This window comes from Seriola lalandi, unplaced genomic scaffold (assembly GCF_002814215.2).
Source record: "Seriola lalandi dorsalis isolate HSWRI2012SDOR001 ecotype SW California unplaced genomic scaffold, Sedor1 jcf7180002054584, whole genome shotgun sequence".
NCBI lineage: Eukaryota > Metazoa > Chordata > Actinopteri > Carangiformes > Carangidae > Seriola > Seriola lalandi.
In genome coordinates, this window is record NW_019525137.1 from 283344 (window position 1) to 304192 (window position 20849).

Below are 20849 nucleotides of genomic sequence, written 5' to 3' on the forward strand. Positions count from 1 at the left end.
ACCTAATGACCTTAACAGATGATCCTGAGCCTGAGAAAACAGCCTTGATATCAAACCATTGTTCCCTGGAAATTAAGCTTAGTGAAACTTCAGTCTGGAAGACTATCTCCTTGCGCATGCCTTCTAAGTCACAAGCATCCCGCTATCTATAAGTTCCACCCTCCCATTCAAGTCTTCACCCATCACAACCTTATACGGTGGCCTTCAGCCAGTCACCTGTACACTGTCAAACTTTTAAATTGTTCTTTTAAGCACCATGAAGAATCTGCGTATATGCTCATCATTCTGCCTCGCAGCACTGCTGGGTTTTTCCACTACGATACATGGCTATCTCCCCTACATCAACACTAGCCATTTTCTTATAGCATTTCCCCTGCATCACTCAACACTACAACACTCTGTTCTGCTCTGCATTTTGTCATTTGGCCCTTATGCCAATATTCAGTACCTTTGTGTAACTGAGGTGTCTTTGGTTGTGGGACTTTAATGCAGGAAACTGGAATTTCTTCCCTTCACAATCCAACAGTTGCTGTTTTGTCACCTTATAAAGCTAGAATTAATGTGTGAGCAAACAGTTGTCTATTTAGAAATTGTGTTTGTGTCCACCTGATGTATGGAAATGCAATATTCCCTCTCTTTTAGGTCTGTGTTTTGTCTCCACCAGCTCCTTTAGCTGCTAAATGCTCCACTCTGTTCACAGCTGCTGAGTCTGCTGTTTGCTGCACACTGCAAAATCAAAACAGTGAGCTGACATCGGTCTGACAACTCTCACATTTCACATAATCATTTGATCTATTGTTTAGTTTGTTTATTGTTTATTGTTTTAGTAAGTGATAAAAACTTTTCAGTGCAGCTATAACTGAGGGCCTAACCCCCAACATATCTGTCATTTTCCAGTCTTTCCCTAACACTACCATAGCTTGCTCTGGAGGCTATGAATCATTTGTAACTTTGGTTTTGCAAAACTGTCAGGAAATATCACTGACTTTGCAAAGCATCAAAGGATGTTGCAACCTGTGTCTGACGAGCCCTGGATGAGTGATGGCTGAGGAAAGTTAACAAAGGGCCCGTGTGGATCAGGATGCAGCACGAACCTGTGCTGTTACACACTGGTCTGTTACACATACACACACTACTGCACTCGACTGCTTTCTCTCACAGTATCATGTAACACTGTGTGTATGGTGCAGCAACACTGCATCATGTATCCACTCACCCTCTTTATTTTTTTGTCCCAGCATAACTTTAAACCAACAAACAGCAACGATCAGCTGCAACTTCTCAGTTCATCTGTTTTTCTAAGGCTTTAGTCAGAGAACAGTTAGGTGTGTTTTCCAATGGAACCAGAGGCAATGCATTAATTTCTGTAAGACTGATCTGTAGCTGTATCATGTATTAAGCCACATGGTCTAAGTGATGATAACTTGGGTAATCTCATCATCAGTTATGGACTTTGCTAACTGTGAACAGGCCTATTGACTGTCTTCCATCACAGAGGTGTTGCTGCTGAGATGCTGAACCAGAAGATGAGAGATGATTCCCATGACAACAGTCAAACATCCCTCTGCCCCTCTCCGTGTGTGCACTACAGCCGTCACATGACCGGACCCACCCAGCGCACAACAGGGCACCGCGCACGGCAGCAGGTTGCAGCAGCGCTGCGCAAAGACATTCGGAGATGGATGTAAACATGAACTCTCATCACTATGCTGAGACGTGTGGGCTGACTGATTCACTGCAGCCACGCAGTCATCTATTTACTGTGTCTCGTAGTGATTATGACACAGAGGCTGGTAAACCTTGAGAAAGGCCTGTAGAGATATTAGATAACTGACCCACCCAGCGCTATTAAATATGAAACACCACCTGCTTTGTAACTTTAATGAAGCCTGGGACTAAGGCATGTAAAATGGAGCCTACAGCTGATACGGGCTGTACATTGGGTCGCTCTGTGTCAAATGAGAAACTTTGAGAATCACAGGGGAAACCTGCAGTCGTCGCTGCAGCAGAGAGCAAATACAAGTGAAGACATCTGACGACCCAGCGAGCACTGCGCAGATGGTGACGCAGAGGCTTGTTTACCTGACTTCGGGTAGGTGACAATCCATATGTCGCTACTTCTGAGGGAGAAATTCGCGATCTCCTCCATCTTCCCTCTGCAGAAGGGCGGCAGCCGCACTCCATCAAACTCGAAGTATTTGCTCTCAAACTCGATCGGCGTGCTCGGCGTGTCTGCCTCGCTTTCGGCCATCGTCCAAACGAGCCGCCAGTGCAAAGGAAAGGAAAGCGCGAGGCACCAAGCGAACAGTGTGATCCAGAGGAATAAAATAGATGAGGATGATGATGGTGATGAGACTGATCTGAACACCGCTGCCTCTCGCTTCGGGATGATGAGGAGGAGGAGGCTCGCGCTGGATGCTGTGCGGCGGGCGGGCGAGTTGATCTACAGCCAATCACGTGGGAGATAAGTGATGTAATGCGCGCACACGAGGTCCAGCATCAGGACCACTCTTACCGGGGCGACGAACGCACAGCCCCATAGGCTCCGGTAAACAGTATCAGTATACTGATATTATAGGCCTCATAAAATCCTATAGAATCATTTACTGTAATGTTGATGTTATAAATAAACCATAGCATGTTATTAAATAGCATGATGTGATTGTGTGTTGTGTCCATATATTTAATATGGAGTTAATGAAAGCAGTTAGTATCATAAACACCCCAACAATGATCATATACTGATCCTATAGAGTCACAGTCACAGTAAACTCAGTTAGTGTTTCTGTGCTGCTCTTCAGACAGATAATCAATAGTCAATGATTACTGTGATTGCTGTACCACTACTAATATATGTTATATGTAGGGTTGTTTTATTTTTTTATTATTGAATAATATACCATTTATGTTTCTTACAGTTTCCAAACATTTCCTAATGACAGTTCTTCACGAGTCGGTTAAGGTCTAATGAGTTAAGTGTTTTACATCAAGACTTTTGCCACAATTGAATTTTTTCTCTACTTTTTAAGTTATGTCACAGTCTCGCTGTGTCTCCCAGTGTTTTTCCTTTTCCTTTTCCTTCCCCGTGTATGTGTGTGTGTGGTTGTGTGCTTCCCCTGACATCAGGTGACTCAGCGGAGGCGTGGTCTGGACAGAAGGTTACCACCACATCGGCAATCTATCACTCATCACCTGCAGTATATCTACCCTGGTCATCCATCCATTCAACGTCAGATTTTCCATGCTTCGCAGTGGTAGAACTCTCTCTGCCTCTCCGTTTAGTTTATCTGACTAAGTTTATATTGTGATATTTCCCAGTGATTTTTGTCTGTAGTAACATTTGTTTTCCTGTGCTCCAGAAGAATTCCTGATTCGTGGGCTGCTGTTCCTGCCACCTTCCGCTGTCACCACACCACCCATCTGCTTTTGGTCTCCAGCTGTCCCTCGGGTTTTCAAGAGTGTGTTACTCCCCTGCGTCTGGCTTCCAGTGTTCCCCAGACTCCTGTCTGTTCTCACTCGCCACCAGGATTCCTGGGACCCACTCCACCTCCACATTCACCATCACCATTGCCTTCGCCCCAATAAACTCCCTTGCATGGTATTGCTGGTGTGTTTCGTGTTCTGTCTCTGATCTGGGGTCCCACATCAGTTTTGACAAGGAGGTAACAGATTATTCCATTATTATTACCATTAACATTCAGGATGGTCACTACTGCATATGATCAACTATGAATAGAACCTGATGATGAAAGTCCCAATTAATTCCCACTATGTCTCAGCCTCAGTCAATAGATGAAGGTCAGCAGACATCAGTGTGTGACATCACATCCTCTTCAGGAAATACTTATAGCTGCCACAGTGTCACTGTATAAAACCTTTCATCCCCAACACTTTAATGCACTGTCCCCATATATTCTTATATGGTGCACAAACCAAGTTTAATACGACCTAAAGGTGTATCACATTTGTTATCAACATTACATTTTATTATACGTCAACAAACAAGGTAAAAATGTAATATTTCCATTGTTAGTTTATTCACGTTTTTCTTTTTCTTCTACAGTAAAATAGTCTCTTCTTTGATTCATCATCACTTCTGATCAAATGTGTAACTCTGTCCTCAGGTGACACCCAGCAGTGAGAATCAGGGTGGTCTGTCAGCATCACAGAAGACAGAGACCTGCAACAGGTGAGGTTAAGTGAGTCATGATGTAACAGCATGTAGTCGATCCCCCTCGCTGTTTATTGGTTCTTTAATAGAAAAAGGAAGTGATAGACGTGCATTCATCCAATCCCGCTCTCACTAACATATGTATGTTGCCTTCATATTCATGCAAAGTGCAGGTCATGGTTATAGATCTTCAGATACTGTGAACATGTCTGGACTAATGAGCAGTAAATAAAATAGTGATGGCACTATGACTGTATGTCAAATAAGTGTGCTGTTTGAAATTACTGTGGCCTACGCTCTACTGGATCGCTCATAACGGGGTTGTGATCGTTCTGACTGCACCTGAACGCATCACCAGCAGCTGGCCCTCCCTGCACTTCCCCGTTTAAAGTCCGTCAGTCAGCGTCTCTCCGCCGAGCAGAGGTGACAGCGGTGAGCCTCCCGCTGCGCGCCCGGTGTTCTGTCTGCTCTCGGGGCTCCCCAGCCGTGGCATGTCCCGCAATGTTCGACCTCAGCGGCGGCTGGAGTCTGTCTTTCGCCGGGTGCGGGTTCCTGGGGATTTACCACATCGGAGTTGCCAGCTGTCTGCTGGAGAAAGCGCCTTACCTCGTCAGAGGGGCCACCCAGCTGTACGGCGCCTCTGCCGGTGCTCTGACCGCCTCGGTGCTCGCCAGCCGGGCATCTATAAGTAAGATACACCGCTGTGGCCTGGCAGCCTGGAGCTTAATGCACAGGAAACCGGAAGTCCTGAAGGCTGTTATTATTATTATTATTATTATTATTTGTAGTAGTAACAGTATCCATAGCCTTTAATTAATGAGTGGTGCACGAACTTCAACTTGTTTCAGTTCAGTTCTTGTTGTGTGGAAACAGGTTGAATTTCAGTAGATTTTAGTTGGGTTTTTTTTTATATATATCTTCGCATATAGAAATAGCACATATTAGATAAATGTACTGTATGTAGTAAATGTAGGTATTTTTCATATATGAAAAACAGTGAGCCTCAGTTTCCCTCTGTCTGAAATATACGTCATCCGAATGTCATTAACATGTACACAAAATTACAGATGTGGATATTTATTAAAGTCAGAATGAGTTTATGTATTTTTGCTATATAGATTTATTCAGTTAAATACAAATCATTTGTTAAGTCCAAGTATTTTTCAGTAACTATTCCTTGTTCAGTGCTGTAGATAACATCTGTACATTAGATGTAACTTTACTATCAGAAGACGGGAGGACATAAGGACTCAATAGGCTGATAATTGCTTTAATTGATATATGTTCAGTATGTGTTTCAATCTGAATCAGTGGAGCCACTGATCGATAAGGGAAACACCCTGTTTCTCAAGACTGTGTGAGTCACAGGGACTCTTTCACTTTTCCTACCGTCAATAAACAATCATGCGGCCTGATGTCAGTGGACACGTGTGTGTGCAGTTCAGCCTGTGCTCAAAGGGGGACTCATCCAGGTCACTTTCAATCACTGACTCCTGGTAGCTTTAGCATTGATCTGGTCGCAGATTGACACTTGAAACAGTGTGTTTCTGTGTGCGGCGTCTCCTTCACTTCTCCTTCTTCTTTCTGTTTCCCAGCTAAATGCTGTGAAGATGTGATCGAGGTGGCGAAGGAGGCCAGGAAGAGGAACCTGGGCCCCCTTCACCCCAACTTCAACCTGGTGAAGGTGATAAAGTCAGGCCTGAATCGTGATCTGCCCTCTGACGCACATGTCCTAGCCTCAGGGCGGCTGTGTGTCTCACTCACCAGAGTGTCTGACGGGGAGAACGTGCTGGTGTCGGAGTTCAGCTCCAAAGAGGAGCTGATTCAGGTGCTTGGATGGTTATCTGATAAATCTGGAGAGGCCTGTAGGGCCTCTGTTACAGTAATGCAAACCTCAAGAAATGGATTTCCTCTGGTTTAACCCTGCGCTCTGTCCATAGGCGCTGATCTGTAGCTGTTTCATCCCCATCTACTGTGGGCTGATTCCTCCATCCTTCAGAGGAGTGGTAGGTCAAATTTAGTCCTCGTTAAGATTTAGCTCTGGTTTCCACTTCAGGGATGCACATTTATTTGTACAAAGTATTTCATAATGTTATGTCTCCTCCCAGAATAGTCACATTATTTGCTTCATTACATACAGGTTCAAGCTAATTACCACACTCCATTGGATGGAGGCAGCATTTACTGTACTAAGCATAGTGGGGATGAGATACTGTATGAGCTGTGCTGAGGGGATGACTGAGAGTGTGGGGAACTGTGCTGAGAGTGTGGGGAACTGGGCTGAGAGTGTGGGGAACTGTGCTGAGAGTGTGGGGAACTGTGCTGAGAGTGTGGGGAACTGGGCTGGAGGCTGGTTGTGCTGAGCAGGGGGGGAGGCCAACGCAGAGCCAAGCAGAGTGAGAAGGTTCAGAGCAGAGACAGGGACCGGAGCAGAATACACAGGATTGTAGGGAGAGGAGAAGAGGTTAAATGAGGGGTAAAGGATGGTAGAAGAAGTCCTGGCTACCAACAGAGAGAAGAGTCTGTGGTCACTCACTTCCTCTTAAAATGTGACATATATAATATTATCAGAGGGGAATATTTTAATATAACAATACAAAACAACATAACTAAATGTGACAAATGATTATCTTGGTATCTTGATATAGGCTATTGTACATATGGAACACACACACACACACACACACACACACACACACACACCCACACACACACAAACACAAACACACACAGGCTGCAGGCCAGGCAGAGGTAGATTGCGTGTCAGTATGTAGCAACAAGCCATACCTCAGAGATGGAAGTTCTCATGAGTCTGAGGGTTTAAAAAGCTCAAAAGTAGATCAGGTCTGTAATCTGAATTATCGCCTCTGGGTGCATTCAGTGAAAAACATTCCTTTTATATGACAGTATGTCAGTACAATCTGCGAACAGGAGGACGCTGCACTGAAGGCAACATGGAAAATACAGGTCAGGTTACCATTACATGATCACTAATCATCATTAATCATCTGTATGTTCAGAAAAAAACCTTATTTTAGCTGCAAGTCCTAGTTTTTGATATGAGTGCTGCCATCACTTTGACTTATCAGCTGCAGCTGGACTTCGGCAGTGATCTCATCAGACCTACTTCCAATTCGCTACTGCCAGTTCAAACATAGTCATAAGACTGTGGATTCATATCCATTTATGTAGCTGTTATGAAATACAAAGGTCAAGTACATCAACATAAAGGCAGATAACAATAATCAACCAGATTACATTAAAGAAGTAATCAGCCTGATGACATTAAGTGTTACAACAATGAATGAATGTAGTAATGTGATACATTAATTGACAGTATATATAAATAAAGAAAAAGTTCTCAGGACCAGTGTCTTGGCAGTGAGGCTGCAGTCACACAGTACATCACCGTGACAAAACACATCACCCAGGACAGACATCCTCTTTGTGGACATATCAGTGAACTGAATAGAGCCTGTTGTCTCAGTGTTGGTGCCAAAGTTCAGTGTCAAAATAGCACAAGAAACACTGAGAGTCCTATAAGCTGCTGCTCCATTCAGCTGATGTGTTTACATGTGTGTACATACAGTGTTTGTGTCTGCAAGCCCTCGCCTGTGGGTTCTGTATAATGTGTACTTCCTGCTTCCCAGCCTGGCTGCTGGTTCGCAGCTCAGTCTAGTGTGACTCACTGTCTCTGACAACGAGTGTGCAGTACCTTGAGGCATGACTGTGTTGTAGAGAGCAGCCTAACACATGGTCCATGTGTCAGTAATCAATTTGTCAGCATTTGTGATTCCACATAAAGGGACTGATATTTAACTTCTTGTAAAGGTCCTTGAATTCCTTAAAAGAGGATGCTGCTTGGAGCTAATAAGGAAAATGGAGACAGTGTTCAGCTGGTATGCTTTGAATTCATTCATTCTGGTTAAAGGCAAATGTAACCTCAAGATGGTTTCAGTCAGAACACTATTGACTCGTATTGTATGTATATATCCAAGTATACAATCAAAAAAAAATATGGAGAATAAAGTTCCTTTTAAGAAATTAATATTTACTTGGGTTTGATTACAAAATCTACTCAACTATGTAACAACTAAATAACTCTCTGGATCTTTCTTCAAAGCTCAAATTAATTGGTATTTGCATTGTGTCTCAGAACATGAGTTTTTAAGTTTTGCTGTTGCTACATAGCTAATGTTAGCATTAACAGCAGTTTACTTCCTAGTCTTAACAACACCTTCAGCCATTGTTGTGTTTACAAGACAAGAGGTTATAACAAGTCCTTTGAGCAGACTGGACGCTACTGTGTGTCAGTAAGTGGCGATACAGTCCAACTGGACCAAGGCAAGCTGGTTGGAATGCTAACTTCAGTACAAGAAAGAATGTGATAGAAATAGCAAAACAGAGGTTAGCATTTGTGTTTGTTTCCACCTCTGGAAACAGCTGTTGTTGAGTAAAGGTTTCTTCTCGATTGATACATAAACAGCTGTTAATGCTAACTCTGGTTATTAAGCAACAGCAGAACTTACAAATAGGTCGTTTAAGAAATTACAGGACCAGTAATGAACAGTTGGTTGTTGTTTTTTTTTGCATGAAAGCTCAACTTACACAGGATTTTTGAGACAGTTTTATTTATTTTTTAACAACTTTGAGCAAAACGCTAACCTCAGCATGTTAACATGCTCACAGTGACCATGTTAAAACTGCACTGATGTTTTACAAGTATAATGTTTATGATGTTCACGATCTTAGTGTAGTGTGTGGCCAAACGCTAGTACAGCTGAGTCTGATTGGGTGTTTGATCATGAACCAAAGTATTGGATAAAATGAAATGATGACTTGATGATGGCACTAGAGGAGAAGTTAAGGAATCTCCAAAGCCACTACAATTGATCCTGTGGGGAAGATGAATGTCTGAACCAAATTTTCAATTCATCTAATGTTGTTTTGATATTCACTAAAAACCAAAAGTATCAATCTTATGATGCTGGATTAAAAGTCAGGAGATCATGAAAGTTGTTGGGATTCATCCTGTAGGGACCATGAATCTGTTTTCATGAGGATTCATCCAACACTTGTTCAGATATTTCAGTCTGGACCAAAGGTGCTAAAATGTAAAACATTTGTAAAAAAAAAAAAAAAAAAAAGAAGATACAGCAATGGAAATATTACAGTGTTGATTGCATGAGTCTAAAGAGTCCAATAGTACAGCAGAAGTTCAGTAGTGTCACAGTACACCTTCATACATTCCTGTGCTCACTAAAGGACCCTGACCTCCATTTGCTCACTGACCTATATTCTGTTATTCTGGCAGTTCCTAACACAGAGGATCAGTATTTTCACTGGTTTAGTCTCCTCTGCCAAGCTGAGTGGAATTGTGCAGCTGGAACTTTGAATTAAATTCTGTTTATGTAACATTTTAAACTGTGTCACTCACACAAAGATATTAGTGTTTTAGAGATGTGACTGTAGTGGGATCTGTTAGTACAGAGTGGTTGGGTTTTTAATGTTGAAGAGTCTTCTCTGGTAGATCAGCAATTACAGCACAGACTTTGTCGAGCCTGGCACAATTATCATGGTACAACTGTAAAGAACAATATCCCAGTGAAACCTGTTCTGTAATGTTTGAGTGCAGTGGGTAGAAAAATCACAATCAACTATCAGCTTTAGATACAGTTCATAGATAATTTCTGTCTCTTTACCTGTTCCTTTGTCATTAGCGTTATGTGGATGGAGGGATCAGCAACAACCTGCCACAGTCAGATCTGAAGAACACCATCACCATCTCTCCGTTCTCTGGAGAGAGTGACATCTGTCCCCGCGACAACTCCACAAGCTTCCATGAGCTGCGCTTCACCAACACCAGCATTCAGATGAACATGGGTAACATGTACCGCCTCAGCCGGGCCCTGTTTCCACCTGAACCCAAGGTAGGTGATATGCACGCACTGGAGGAGCACTCAGCTTGTTCACATGGCATGTACAGTGCAGTGTGTCCTTGTGTTCATGTGGTTCAAGAGGCTGGATGTGCTTCAGCCAGGCTCATTCAAAGGTTTGGTTTTTTCCAGAACCTGGGTCATTTAAAAGAAATTAGTGCATTTCTGGATCCCGATCCATAGCTTGTGTTTTCCTACATTTCAGAGCAGCACAGTGCACAGTCCAGATTCATTTAAAGCTATACCAGTCGATGGTTCATATAAACAATAGATCACATGACTTGAATGATGTGAATGTAATGTGAAAAGAGTCACTTATAGAAATTAACCCACAGAGAGTTACCATCCAAATCTGCTGCTCCATCAGCTCTAACATTTAGACTGCAGAGTTTTAGCTCATTACTTTTGAAGCAGGGAAGTCAGAGACTGTCTGGTTAAAGGTGTAATATTTCCATTTTGTGATGAGAAATAAAACTGTGAGTTTAGAGGAAATAAAATGCACTTTCTCAGTTCAGTTAACTCAGAGCTTCAGTGTTACTTGGTCTGGTATGACCAGTAGCTTGGTGGCTAATGTTCGCTAGTATCAGCAGACTTTATATAGACATTGTTTTTATATAACTGAGTCAGTTTGCTGATTTGCTGATGCTCACTGTACTACTGTATGTTTTAACATTTACCATTATCCCACAGTGACCACTGTTCAGACAAGTATAGCATAGCATCCATCACAGCTTAATTTAGATGGTTTTCATTTATTGTCATTTATTATTGAATCTTACAGTTTAGTACTTAATGTACAACATAACTGAATTGAAAAACATTTGAATTTCTCCAATAAATATAAAAACTGTGACCAAATTAGAGCAGCAACATTTATCAAAATAAAATGTAGTGAAAAAAATATTTCAAATAGATAAAATAGGTGTATATATAATAAACTAAAATCTAAATTCTGACCAGTCAAAAGCTTCATCTGGGACTGGAAAGTCTTCCATTGTGCATGCTGTAGAGGATGGGTGGTATTACGTGTCTTAGTGGGAACATGCTTTCAACACAAATTTGCAGTGCATGCTACTCTGCTTCTTATCGGACTTTAATCAGCCAAAGTATCTCCACACTATCAAATTCCTCTAACCCCTATTTTCAATGATTTCCTCGTCTTTTGAGCCTTGGGCTGTCTGTTGTGGTGTCTTCATTGGTAATGCTATAAGTCGAGTTTTCGTTATTATTTTCTGTCGTCATTTTCCCTTTTATCTCTCTCCCACTCCTGACGTACTGGTGGGCACAGCTTGCATCCCGTTTGCTAATTCAGCCCTGGTGGACAAAGTAAGCTGTCTGGAGATTTAATGCACAACCATTTTATGTGCACCACCTCACTGTCCTTCCCTCGAATGTTGACTGGCTGGAGGGTGGGCCTAGACCTCCTAAAGTCAATGGCCATCTCTTTGGTCTTGAAGGTGTTCAGAAGGAGGCAGTTCTTGTCGCTCCATTCACTGAAAGCCATCGTCAGATCCCTGTACTCCCCTTCCTGCCCATTCCTGATGCACACAACAATAGCTGTGTCATCCGAGTATTTCTGGATGTACCAAGACTCAGATTTGTATTTAAAGTCTGCCGTATACAGGGTGAACAGGAACAGAGCCAGAACAGTCCCCTGTGGAGCCCCAGCGCTGCACATCACTGTCCCTGAGACACAGTTACCCAGCCTGACCTACTGTGGTTGTCATGTCAGGTAATCCACAATCCAGGACGTGAAGCAGGAATCCACCTCTATCCCTTCCAGCTTGTCTTTAAGAATGGGGGGTTGAATGGTGTTAAATGCACTTGAAAAATCTATGAACATAATCCTCATGTAACCACCTGGCTCATCCAAGTAAGTATGGGCCTGGTGGAGCATGTAAAGGACAGCATCATCCACTCCAATATGTTCATTGTAGGCTATCTTTGGGGGTCCAGTGCATGTTCAACCTGTGGCCTCAGAAGGTGGAGAAGCAGCTGCTCCAGGGTCTTCATGATGTGTGATATGAGGGTCACAGGTCTCATTTATCTCAGCCGGTCTCCCTACTTTAGGTACTGGAACAAGACATGATGTTTTCCACAGGGCCGGGACCCTCCCTATTTGTAGGCTTAAGTTAAACACACCATCCAGGCCTGTTGCCTTTCCAGGACACCTCTTGAGCTCCGCCCTCACCTTCTCCACTGTAAAGGACAGGAGACTTGATCTTCAGCTCATGTTGCACACACCTGAGCTTCCCCTTATCTCCATTCCTGAAGGCCTCCTTCTCCTGGTTGAGGAGGGTCTTGATGTTACTGGTGATCCAGGGTTTGTTCTTTGGAAGGAAGTGTACAGTCCTTGCTGGTATTACAGTGTCCATACAGAAGTTAATGTAGTCTGTGGTACATTCAGCCATTCTATCAAGGCCAGGGTATTTGCTTTTATCATTTTCCTGTGACTCCAACAGTACATTCCAATCTGTGCATTCAAAACAGTCTTTTAGACATTCACCTCCAGGGTCCAGTTCCTGAATGAGCGGGTGGTTGCAGCCTACCTCAGTACACAAGGTTTGTAGGAAGGCTGAAGAAAAACCAGATTATGATCTGATCTGCCAGGTGGTGGTAGAGCTGAAGCAGTGTAGGCCTTCTACAACGTTTGCATACAACAGATCAAGTGTCTTATTTTCCCTTGTGGGACAGTCAACATACTGAGTGAAGCCAGTCAGGTGAGAGGTGAGAGTGACATGGTTAAAATCCCCTGATATTGCAATGAATGCATCAGGGTGCTGGGTCTGTACTCTAGCAACAGTCTCGTGAATGACCTCACACGCGACTGCATGCTCTGCTTGTGGTTGAATGTAAACAACAATGGCGACGATGTGTGAGAACTCGCTCGGCACATTGTACAGTCTAAGACCAACTGCGAACAGTTCAGTATCCCAACAGCAGATCTTCTCCATCACTGTGATATGACCAGGGCAGTGGCGGCTGCTGGTCTTATAAGGAGGGGAAGCTCATTTTAGGCCTACATCATAAAATGTGTCCGTTTATTTATATGTAAATTCGCAGAGTGACAGAAAAGAGTCGCCAAACACAACGCTAGTCGTTTTTAACAAAGACAAAGTCGCTGAGGATCAGTAACGTCTCCAGATCAACTCCGAACAACGGAATGAAAAACTTGAAAAATCCTCCGGTGGATTCTTATACTTCAAGATCGCTGATTCGCTCATTTCGCTGTCAATCTAAAAGGGACTCAGCCTCAGACAGATCATCCAATCATCATGCAGAAGCCGAGCGTCCGGGCCAGCCCACTGCCCCATAGACCCCCAGAGACGCTGAGCGTCCGATGAGCGGGACAAAGCCCAGCATTTATCCAATGACCGTCTAGTTTCGCTGCAGTGGAACAACCCACTCTATGCTTCCCCATTGAAGTCAGTAGACGCTCAGCGGCTACACTGTGTAAAGCACTGTGGCGCTGCGGGGATGAATGAGAAGAAGTCGTGTCGGTTACCTGTGATAAGTAGCTGATTCTGAACAAAAGATGAACGTGTTCTAGCGCATATTTAGTCAATGAAATGTACACACAACAGTACATATTTGGCCACTTATTTTGTTGACATTTTAGGGGAAGCTGAGCTTCCCTTGCAGTCTTAGAGCAATCGCCACTGGACCACGGTTGTACCATCTACTGTTCACAAGCAGAACCAGTCCTCCACCTTTATTCTTCCCACTTGCTCTGGCATCTCTGTCCGCTCGTACTGCAGTGAACCAGGTTAAATCCATACAATGGTCAGGAGTGTTGTCGTTTAACCAGGTCTCCGTGAAACACATGAGACTACATTCACGATGTGCTCGCTGGCCTCCAGTTCATCACACTTGTTAGCAAGGGAGTTGACATTTCCCATGAAGATCGGTGGTAGAAAAGGCTTATATCTCCATCTCCTAGCCTTTAGCTTAGCCCCGGCTCTGCATCCACGGAACAGCTTCATCTTCAGCTCAGCTTGTATGGGATGTTTAACTCCATATCTGGTAAACTTTAAAGCCAGGAGTTTTTCATTTGTGTAAATTATTTTCTCCATCATCAGACAAAACAACGGCGTAGAATAAAAAAACACCACGGGACTTGCTGCCACTTGTTGCCTGTGCATCATTTAATGACACCATCTGATCTTGTTGATGGAAAAAAAGACTTTTTCATAAAAACTGGAATGTGTTGAACATGTACAGAGACCACTGCAAACTTTTACTGAAAGAGGGAAAATCAAGTTGTCACCATGGGTTCTGATCAATGGAGAATATAATATCAGCAGATTAATCTAAATCACAGTAGCTGTTTCTACTCCTTGCAGACTGTACAAGAGACTTTTTGTTTTCATTCTCCAGTTTGAAGATAAACTGCACTTGATCATGTCACATCGGCACCAGAGCCCCAAACCCCCACAACAGCTACAGGCAACATTGACATTAATCTGGAAACATCTGTTATACTGATGTTCTCCATAGTGGAGACCCAAATTGGCAGATGTAGTTTGTGCGTGCACGCACGCACGCACACACACACCTTTAAGACCTCACTGCCACGGTTATGAGGGGTTGTCAGGGTTTGAGGGGTAAGTAGGACCCAAAATGCAGACAACACTTTGGAAACGGTGCAGATAGGTTTATTAAACTTAAAGCTTTGACACAACACTGGTGGAAAGAAACGATTACAATAACCAAAAGTAACTACTTACAAAAACTCAAAACCCAAACAGGCAAAAACTGGCAAACCAACTGAAAAGGAAACCGAAGCACGAGGGTTATACAAGGAACAGCAGGCCAAAACATGAGAAGCACAGGGGATGACAACAGGAGACATGAACAGACTAAGGACAAACCCAGAGATCAAAAGAGAGACAACAGACGAACCAACACAGACAAAGAGAAGCACAAAGACTATATAGACAAGGGAGGCAAGGGTGATTGAACACAGGTGAAACACATTAGGGCGGGGCAGACAATCACCACACAGAAACAGGACCAACACCGGAAGCAAAAACACTGAGACACACAAGGAAACCAATTACAAAATAAAACAGGAAGTGAGAAAGTCCAAACAAAACTAACAAAAGGTGTCTGCCATAGCAAACCATGACATGCCACAACTGAATAAAGTCTCTTTATGACTCATGTGATCCGTGTTACTGTTATTATTCTCAGTTCAGTCTGAGAAATCATTTTTGTGCCATGACTGTTTTTACTTCCTCCTCTCCATCCGTCTACACGACTGACAGGAAATGGATGTATCTGCTGCCTCTGTTTCACTTGTGTCACTGTCCTTTATCCCATATTTCCTGTTGTTGCTCTGGTCGCTCTGATAACTGTTAGGTAACTTTTCAGATGAGGTGAGCTTTGACCCTGAGCTGTTTGCTGTGTTGTGTGTGTCTCCCCTCCCGTGTGCATGCATGATATGCTGTCTGGACCTTACGGTTATGTAACTGAGTTCACAGACCGCTGTAACAGGGGCATTTGTGTTCTCAACATAATTCCTGAAGGGAGGAATTACCCCTCAAATCTGCCCACATGTGCCTGAGCTAGGAACCTCTCTCTGCAAACACACACGTGGCAGACACCGTATTGACGTGCGTAAAAAACACAACTTGAATATCAAATAACCAGAGTGTATTTTGACCCATGACTCTGTGGTCTGACCACTCAAGCCTGTGGATTGGCTGTAAGCAGCTCTGCTGATGTCAGAGGTCTGACACTGAAGACACTGCTATTATAAAAACTAAGAAACTGACTGCTGGACATGACTATCAAAATGACAGTGATAGGAAATGTCATTAGATAGGAGGTTTCAGGGCAGGTACATATCCTCTTATCACCTTTCAGCTTGGTGACAAGACTTTACAAATAGTAATATTATTATAGTTGTATTAATGGTGTAAAAAACAGTAGGTTAAAAAGATTTTAAAATAAAAATATATTAAAAGTCATGAAATTTTTATCCCTTCTTAAATAAATGGATTGACACATTATGTGTACTGCCATTTTGACAGTTAAATGAGAGGTTTGATACGACTGTGTGTGTGTGTGTTCAGTTTATATGGAAGTTTATTAGTATTTATTTATTTATTTATTATTTATGTTTGGTTTAAATGAACATGATCATCATCGTTAATCAGCTGTAGAGGTTGTAGGTGTATTTCTGAACTGTGGACAGAGCCAGGCTGCTGTTTCTCCTGCTTCCAATCTTTTTTTGTACATTACTTTAGAGGTTATATGTGTCTTTTGTGTGTTTTGTTAATTCCTTATCAGTTTCATTTTCCATTGACAAAGTCAATAGTTAAAAGTTGGATTAAATGTTCTAACAAAAAAAGCAAGCAATGTATGGCAGCCCTAAAGGGTCAAAACTTTGGTTATAAAGTACAACATTATTTTGAGACAAAGGAGTCTTGGCTGCATCATGGTCATACAACACTGTACAACAATAAATGAGCATGAAGACAAAATGTACAAAAAGTGAAAAAAAGAATAAATACATCATAAATACATCATTCTGACAATAACAAAACATACTTTTAAAATTTAAAATTTAATTAGTTTTCTAATCTTGATTTTGTATTTATAAACAGGAAGTTGAACTGATAATCCTTACACAGACAATTCATGTTGTGGATCAATAATGTGAAGTATACAAAGTGTGTGTGTTTCCTTGTAAGATGTACCACGTTTCCCTCCACAGGTGCTGGCTGAGATGTGTCAGAGCGGGTATAAGGATGCTCTACGCTTCCTTGAAGAGAACAGTGAGTACTGCACTACTGTGTTACCATGGTTACTAAAATAACCTGGTTATGATGTGCCTCTATCAGCCTCCAGCTTAACCTTTGGACTGTTACACTGATGTCATGTTTTGTGGTGCCAGACCTGCTGATGCTGGAGAGTCCAACCCCTGGCCCCACCCTCCCTGAGAGCACCCTCAACTGCTGCTGTAAGCATACTGAAACAACCAAGGAGTGGGTGCTCCGGAGGCTCCATCTACTGCATAAACAGCACTGGTGGCTGGATGAGCAGATCGCTCTGCCTACGCCAATCAAGAAAGGTGCAGTGTCATCTCAGACTCCGTTGGCTTTTAGTTATAAAGACAGGTTTGACTTCAGTTTAAGGTCACAGGTTACATTATACCTCTTTAAACTGGTGTGTACATACTGCTGTGTGGTTGACTTGTGCTGTTGTCTGTGTGTTGTCAGTGTTCTGTGAAGCCTGCCAGGACAAATCAGGGCTGTATGCCAAGGTGTCTGAGATGCTGCCAGTGAGAGTGGCTTCCTACATGCTTATGCCATATACACTTCCTGTACAGTCAGCCTACTCAGTGGCCCAGAGGTGAGGTGTAGGTCTCATCAGTAACAGTATCATTTCCAACCCTCTTATAGCAACAGTCTCATCTGTTGCATGTGTATGTAATACAATAATTTCCGCTGCAGGTTTGTGGAGTGGATCCCAGAGGTGCCAGCTGATGTGCGCTGGCTGTTTGGGGTGGCTGGTGACGTATACCGACAGGCCTGGAAAGAACAACCAGCCAACAGGTGATAGATGATTTTCATAAAGTGTCATTTTAAAACAGAGGTTCAGTCAACTCGACAAGTCTCACATACAATACAGATACAATATTTAACTGAACAACAGCTGCTAGCAAAGACAACAAAGTCAGTAACACTGTAATTCATTATCATGTTGTATTCGCCGATGGTAGTCGAGGCTGATGATAGCCAATCAGGAGAGACTATGTGTGTCTACGTCATCATTTCCAAATGTCTCAGATTGTGTCAGTCCAGACTACAACTCAACCCTAGAGTTTTCAAAATAAAACAGGTCCAGCAGAGTTTCTGAAAGTCTCTGTTTTAGGGGCAGAAGACTGGACGTCAGGAGTAAATATAGTACAAGAGATTAGTTTTAAAACTGAAACGTAGTAGTGTTTGTTACAACTTGTTGTAGGGTCTTTAATACTTATAGAGACATTGAACCACCAATCACGTCATGTGAGATGATAGGGTCACATGAGTCATGGTGTGGGTGGGTGTAAAGCTGCCTGAGCCTGTCCTCAAACCTGTGTCACATGGGATTGACTTCACAGTGATCTGTGCCTGAGGAAATGTCTGAGTGCGCCGCCTCCACCCACTCACTATGACAAACCCATGCAGAGAGACAACCTACCTGCTCTTTCCTCCCTCGACCTCCATGGCAACTACTGGGAGATCCACAAGTCTACCTCCTTGTGCTCCTCGTCCCACCACCACCACAGTCCTCGCTCCGCCCCCTCCTCACCACAACAGGTCTGCTTCTTTGTGGGCTCACAGGATGAAACTCACAGCCATGCACAGCAGTGAAGGGTTCAGGACTTCCTCTCTGTGAGGAGCTGGTGGAAAGTCTGAACCAATCAGCAACAGTGTGTAAATGTTTTAAGGGGACATTGATTCTGAACACTCCAGGCAAATCGAAGTGTTTGAAGCTGTGGAGCAGAGCACTGCAGCCCACTCAGCAGAGACGTGCCCAGTTTTACAGTCTATTTGTTTAAAGGGATAATTATGGTAATTTGACGTGGGGTTGTATGAAGTAGTCATGCATAGCCTGTGTGTTACCTGGAGTAGAACGGATCAGCGCTGTGCCAGTTAGGAGAGGCAGCAGGAAACACCGGTATACTAGCAGAGTGATGTGCCACTGTGAACAGGGCCAGCAGAAAAAACATGTTTTAGACACTTTTAAAAATGGCCACTGACACAATCCAATATCAATTTAAATGTACACTTCATGTAGAATATCTTCAGTGGTTTATCTTCCTGTGAAAACAGCACTTTCCTTTGGCACTACATTTTTACAACCGCTGTATAAGATAAACTGCTGAAAATGTTCTACATGAAGCGTGCAGTTAAACAGATATTGGATTGTTTCAGTTGGCGATTTTAAAAACACTTTTTTCTGCTGGCTCCGTGCACAGCAGCACATCACTCTGCTAGTGTACCGTGTTCCCTGCTGCCGATCCTAAGTGGCACAGTGCTGATCTGAATCTACTGCAGGTAATTCACTGTCTATACATGAGTAGCACATAAAACACCACGTCAAATAACCCACACTATCCTCTTTAAAAGTAGCACTCAGAGCTCCAGTGCAGTTAAATGAATCAAGATATCTTTGTATCTCCCTCTATCTGTTTTTGTGCTTTTTATCATGTCAGTTAATTTTTTCAATTGTGTGATATCTCCAACCATATCTCCAACACAACATGGTGGCTGCATTTCTGAACATCATTAATCTCACCACAGATGGTTCATCTGTGTGCAAGTCATTTTAACACCATTTTTATTTTCAGACAGTATTCACCTAACTAACACTGTCCTCTGATTTGTGCACAAATCAGAAGAAGGTACATTAATGTCCCTGTCTCATATCAGAGTGGTAAAGTCCAATCTCTTGGTTTAGCTTTGAACGATTATTGCCATCATTACAGGTACACACACAGTCACTAAGATAACCTGTCTGGTAGCTCGTATTGACCAGATCTCAGATTCAAGCGACAAAGCAATATTTTTTTTGCATACAATGTATTTTATGATAAGACACAGACTCTAGTATTGGAGCTAAACATTTGTATTTAGTGTTAAAAGTGTTAACAACAAAAATCAATTGTTTGTCACCTGTTTCTTCTCTGCTGTACATGTGCTCCTTTATTTAGACCCAGAACTGCCAAAACCACTGGAGGGTGCCATTGTCTTATGAACAGGGGTTCTTGGGGGAAGAAACCAAGTATGATAGAGTTAGAGGGGTGCTGATTGTTTCACAATAAACAATGCTATTTTAATGAACTTTTTAAATGAGCACCTAAAATGTCTGCAAGTGTGTTTTGTAATTCAGATGTAAATGTGTGGATATGTGGACCAGGTGCTAATCTCCTGTTGGAAAATTGATTATCTAATTCTAATGATTGTCCAGCTGAGATACAGGAGGAGGCTGGAGGTCCGGGGAGTTCAGCTGTGATTGTACAAGAGTAAAAACTGCAAGGGCCCAGAGTTAAAGGGGCATTTCGTAGTTTTTAGTTCTTTCTTCTATTTGTTTTTTCAAGTATTATTTTCCTTCATTATTTTGTGTGTGTGTGTCTGTGTGTGTGTGTTGGGAGTGGGGGGTAGGTATACACTGTAAATCATGCTGCACAGGAATTTTGTTTACCACTGTACATAATAAATATACCTGAACTACATTACTGAATTACTCTGCTGTTTACATGGGTTTTTAAAGCATATAATCTGTGTTTTTTTAACTATTAATTAATTATTTAATTGCAAACATGCAAATAGATCTTTACCATGACAGTAATACCACAGCATATACGCTCTATAAATGAACAAACCCAGCAGCTTGAGATTTCCTACCCTGTGTTCTATCTCTCGCCACTGAGTCTATAATATAAATGAGTGTCACCATCTAATGAAGCCAGCAGAACCACATCATCTTTAAAGAAAATTCCAATGCATTCCTAATGCATTATTTATTCCCAGTATTTTGGGAATAACTTTGGGAAAAATTGGAATTTAACACCAAAAGTCGTAGCACCTCTTTCAGGATCAAGACGCATGTTTTGATGTATATATTACCGGGGTTTTCTCAAAGCTGCGGGACGAGTTACGCGCCAAAATTTGGCGGAAAAATAATAATAAGCCTGAGGAATATTAATAGATGCCTCGGAGCTGAGCACCCGTGGCACTAACTACTTG

The 20849-nt window shown here is 42.6% G+C and overlaps 2 protein-coding genes and 1 long non-coding RNA gene across 3 annotated transcripts in view; 2 read left to right on the forward strand and 1 right to left on the reverse strand.

Annotated features, from left to right (window-relative positions):
* sult4a1 (sulfotransferase family 4A, member 1) overlaps nt 1-2626 on the reverse strand; it is a 48964-nt gene extending 46338 nt beyond the window's left edge. The window contains exon 1 of the mRNA XM_023418733.2: nt 2083-2626. Coding sequence (XP_023274501.1) covers nt 2083-2251 — 169 coding nt within the window. The 5' untranslated portion in view covers nt 2252-2626. The remainder of the gene's footprint in view (nt 1-2082) is intronic.
* LOC147818420 (uncharacterized) lies at nt 2624-4189 on the forward strand. The gene is made up of 3 exons (XR_015437976.1): nt 2624-3254; nt 3360-3662; nt 4125-4189. It is a non-coding gene; the product is annotated as an uncharacterized LOC147818420 (long non-coding RNA).
* Nucleotides 4190-4555: 366 nt separating this feature from the next.
* pnpla3 (patatin-like phospholipase domain containing 3) lies at nt 4556-20335 on the forward strand. Its single transcript, XM_023418732.2, has 9 exons — nt 4556-4859; nt 5767-5999; nt 6112-6177; nt 9892-10101; nt 16829-16889; nt 17009-17185; nt 17334-17466; nt 17568-17669; nt 18218-20335. The coding sequence occupies exons 1-9, from the start codon at nt 4673-4675 to the stop codon at nt 18468-18470; spliced, it is 1422 nt and encodes a 473-aa protein (XP_023274500.1). The 5' UTR covers nt 4556-4672; the 3' UTR covers nt 18471-20335.
* The last annotated feature ends 514 nt before the right edge of the window (nt 20336-20849 follow it).

What these genes read in the sequence shown, in the direction of transcription:
- pnpla3 (XM_023418732.2), top strand. Translation starts at nt 4,673, where the DNA reads ATGTTCGACCTCAGCGGCGGCTGGAGTCTGTCTTTCGCCGGGTGCGGG. An exon ending in CCAAAGAGGAGCTGATTCAG is followed by an intron (nt 6,000 to 6,111) that starts GTGCTTGGATGG and finishes CTCTGTCCATAG; the next exon opens with GCGCTGATCTGTAGCTGTTT. An exon ending in ACGCTTCCTTGAAGAGAACA is followed by an intron (nt 16,890 to 17,008) that starts GTGAGTACTGCA and finishes TTGTGGTGCCAG; the next exon opens with ACCTGCTGATGCTGGAGAGT.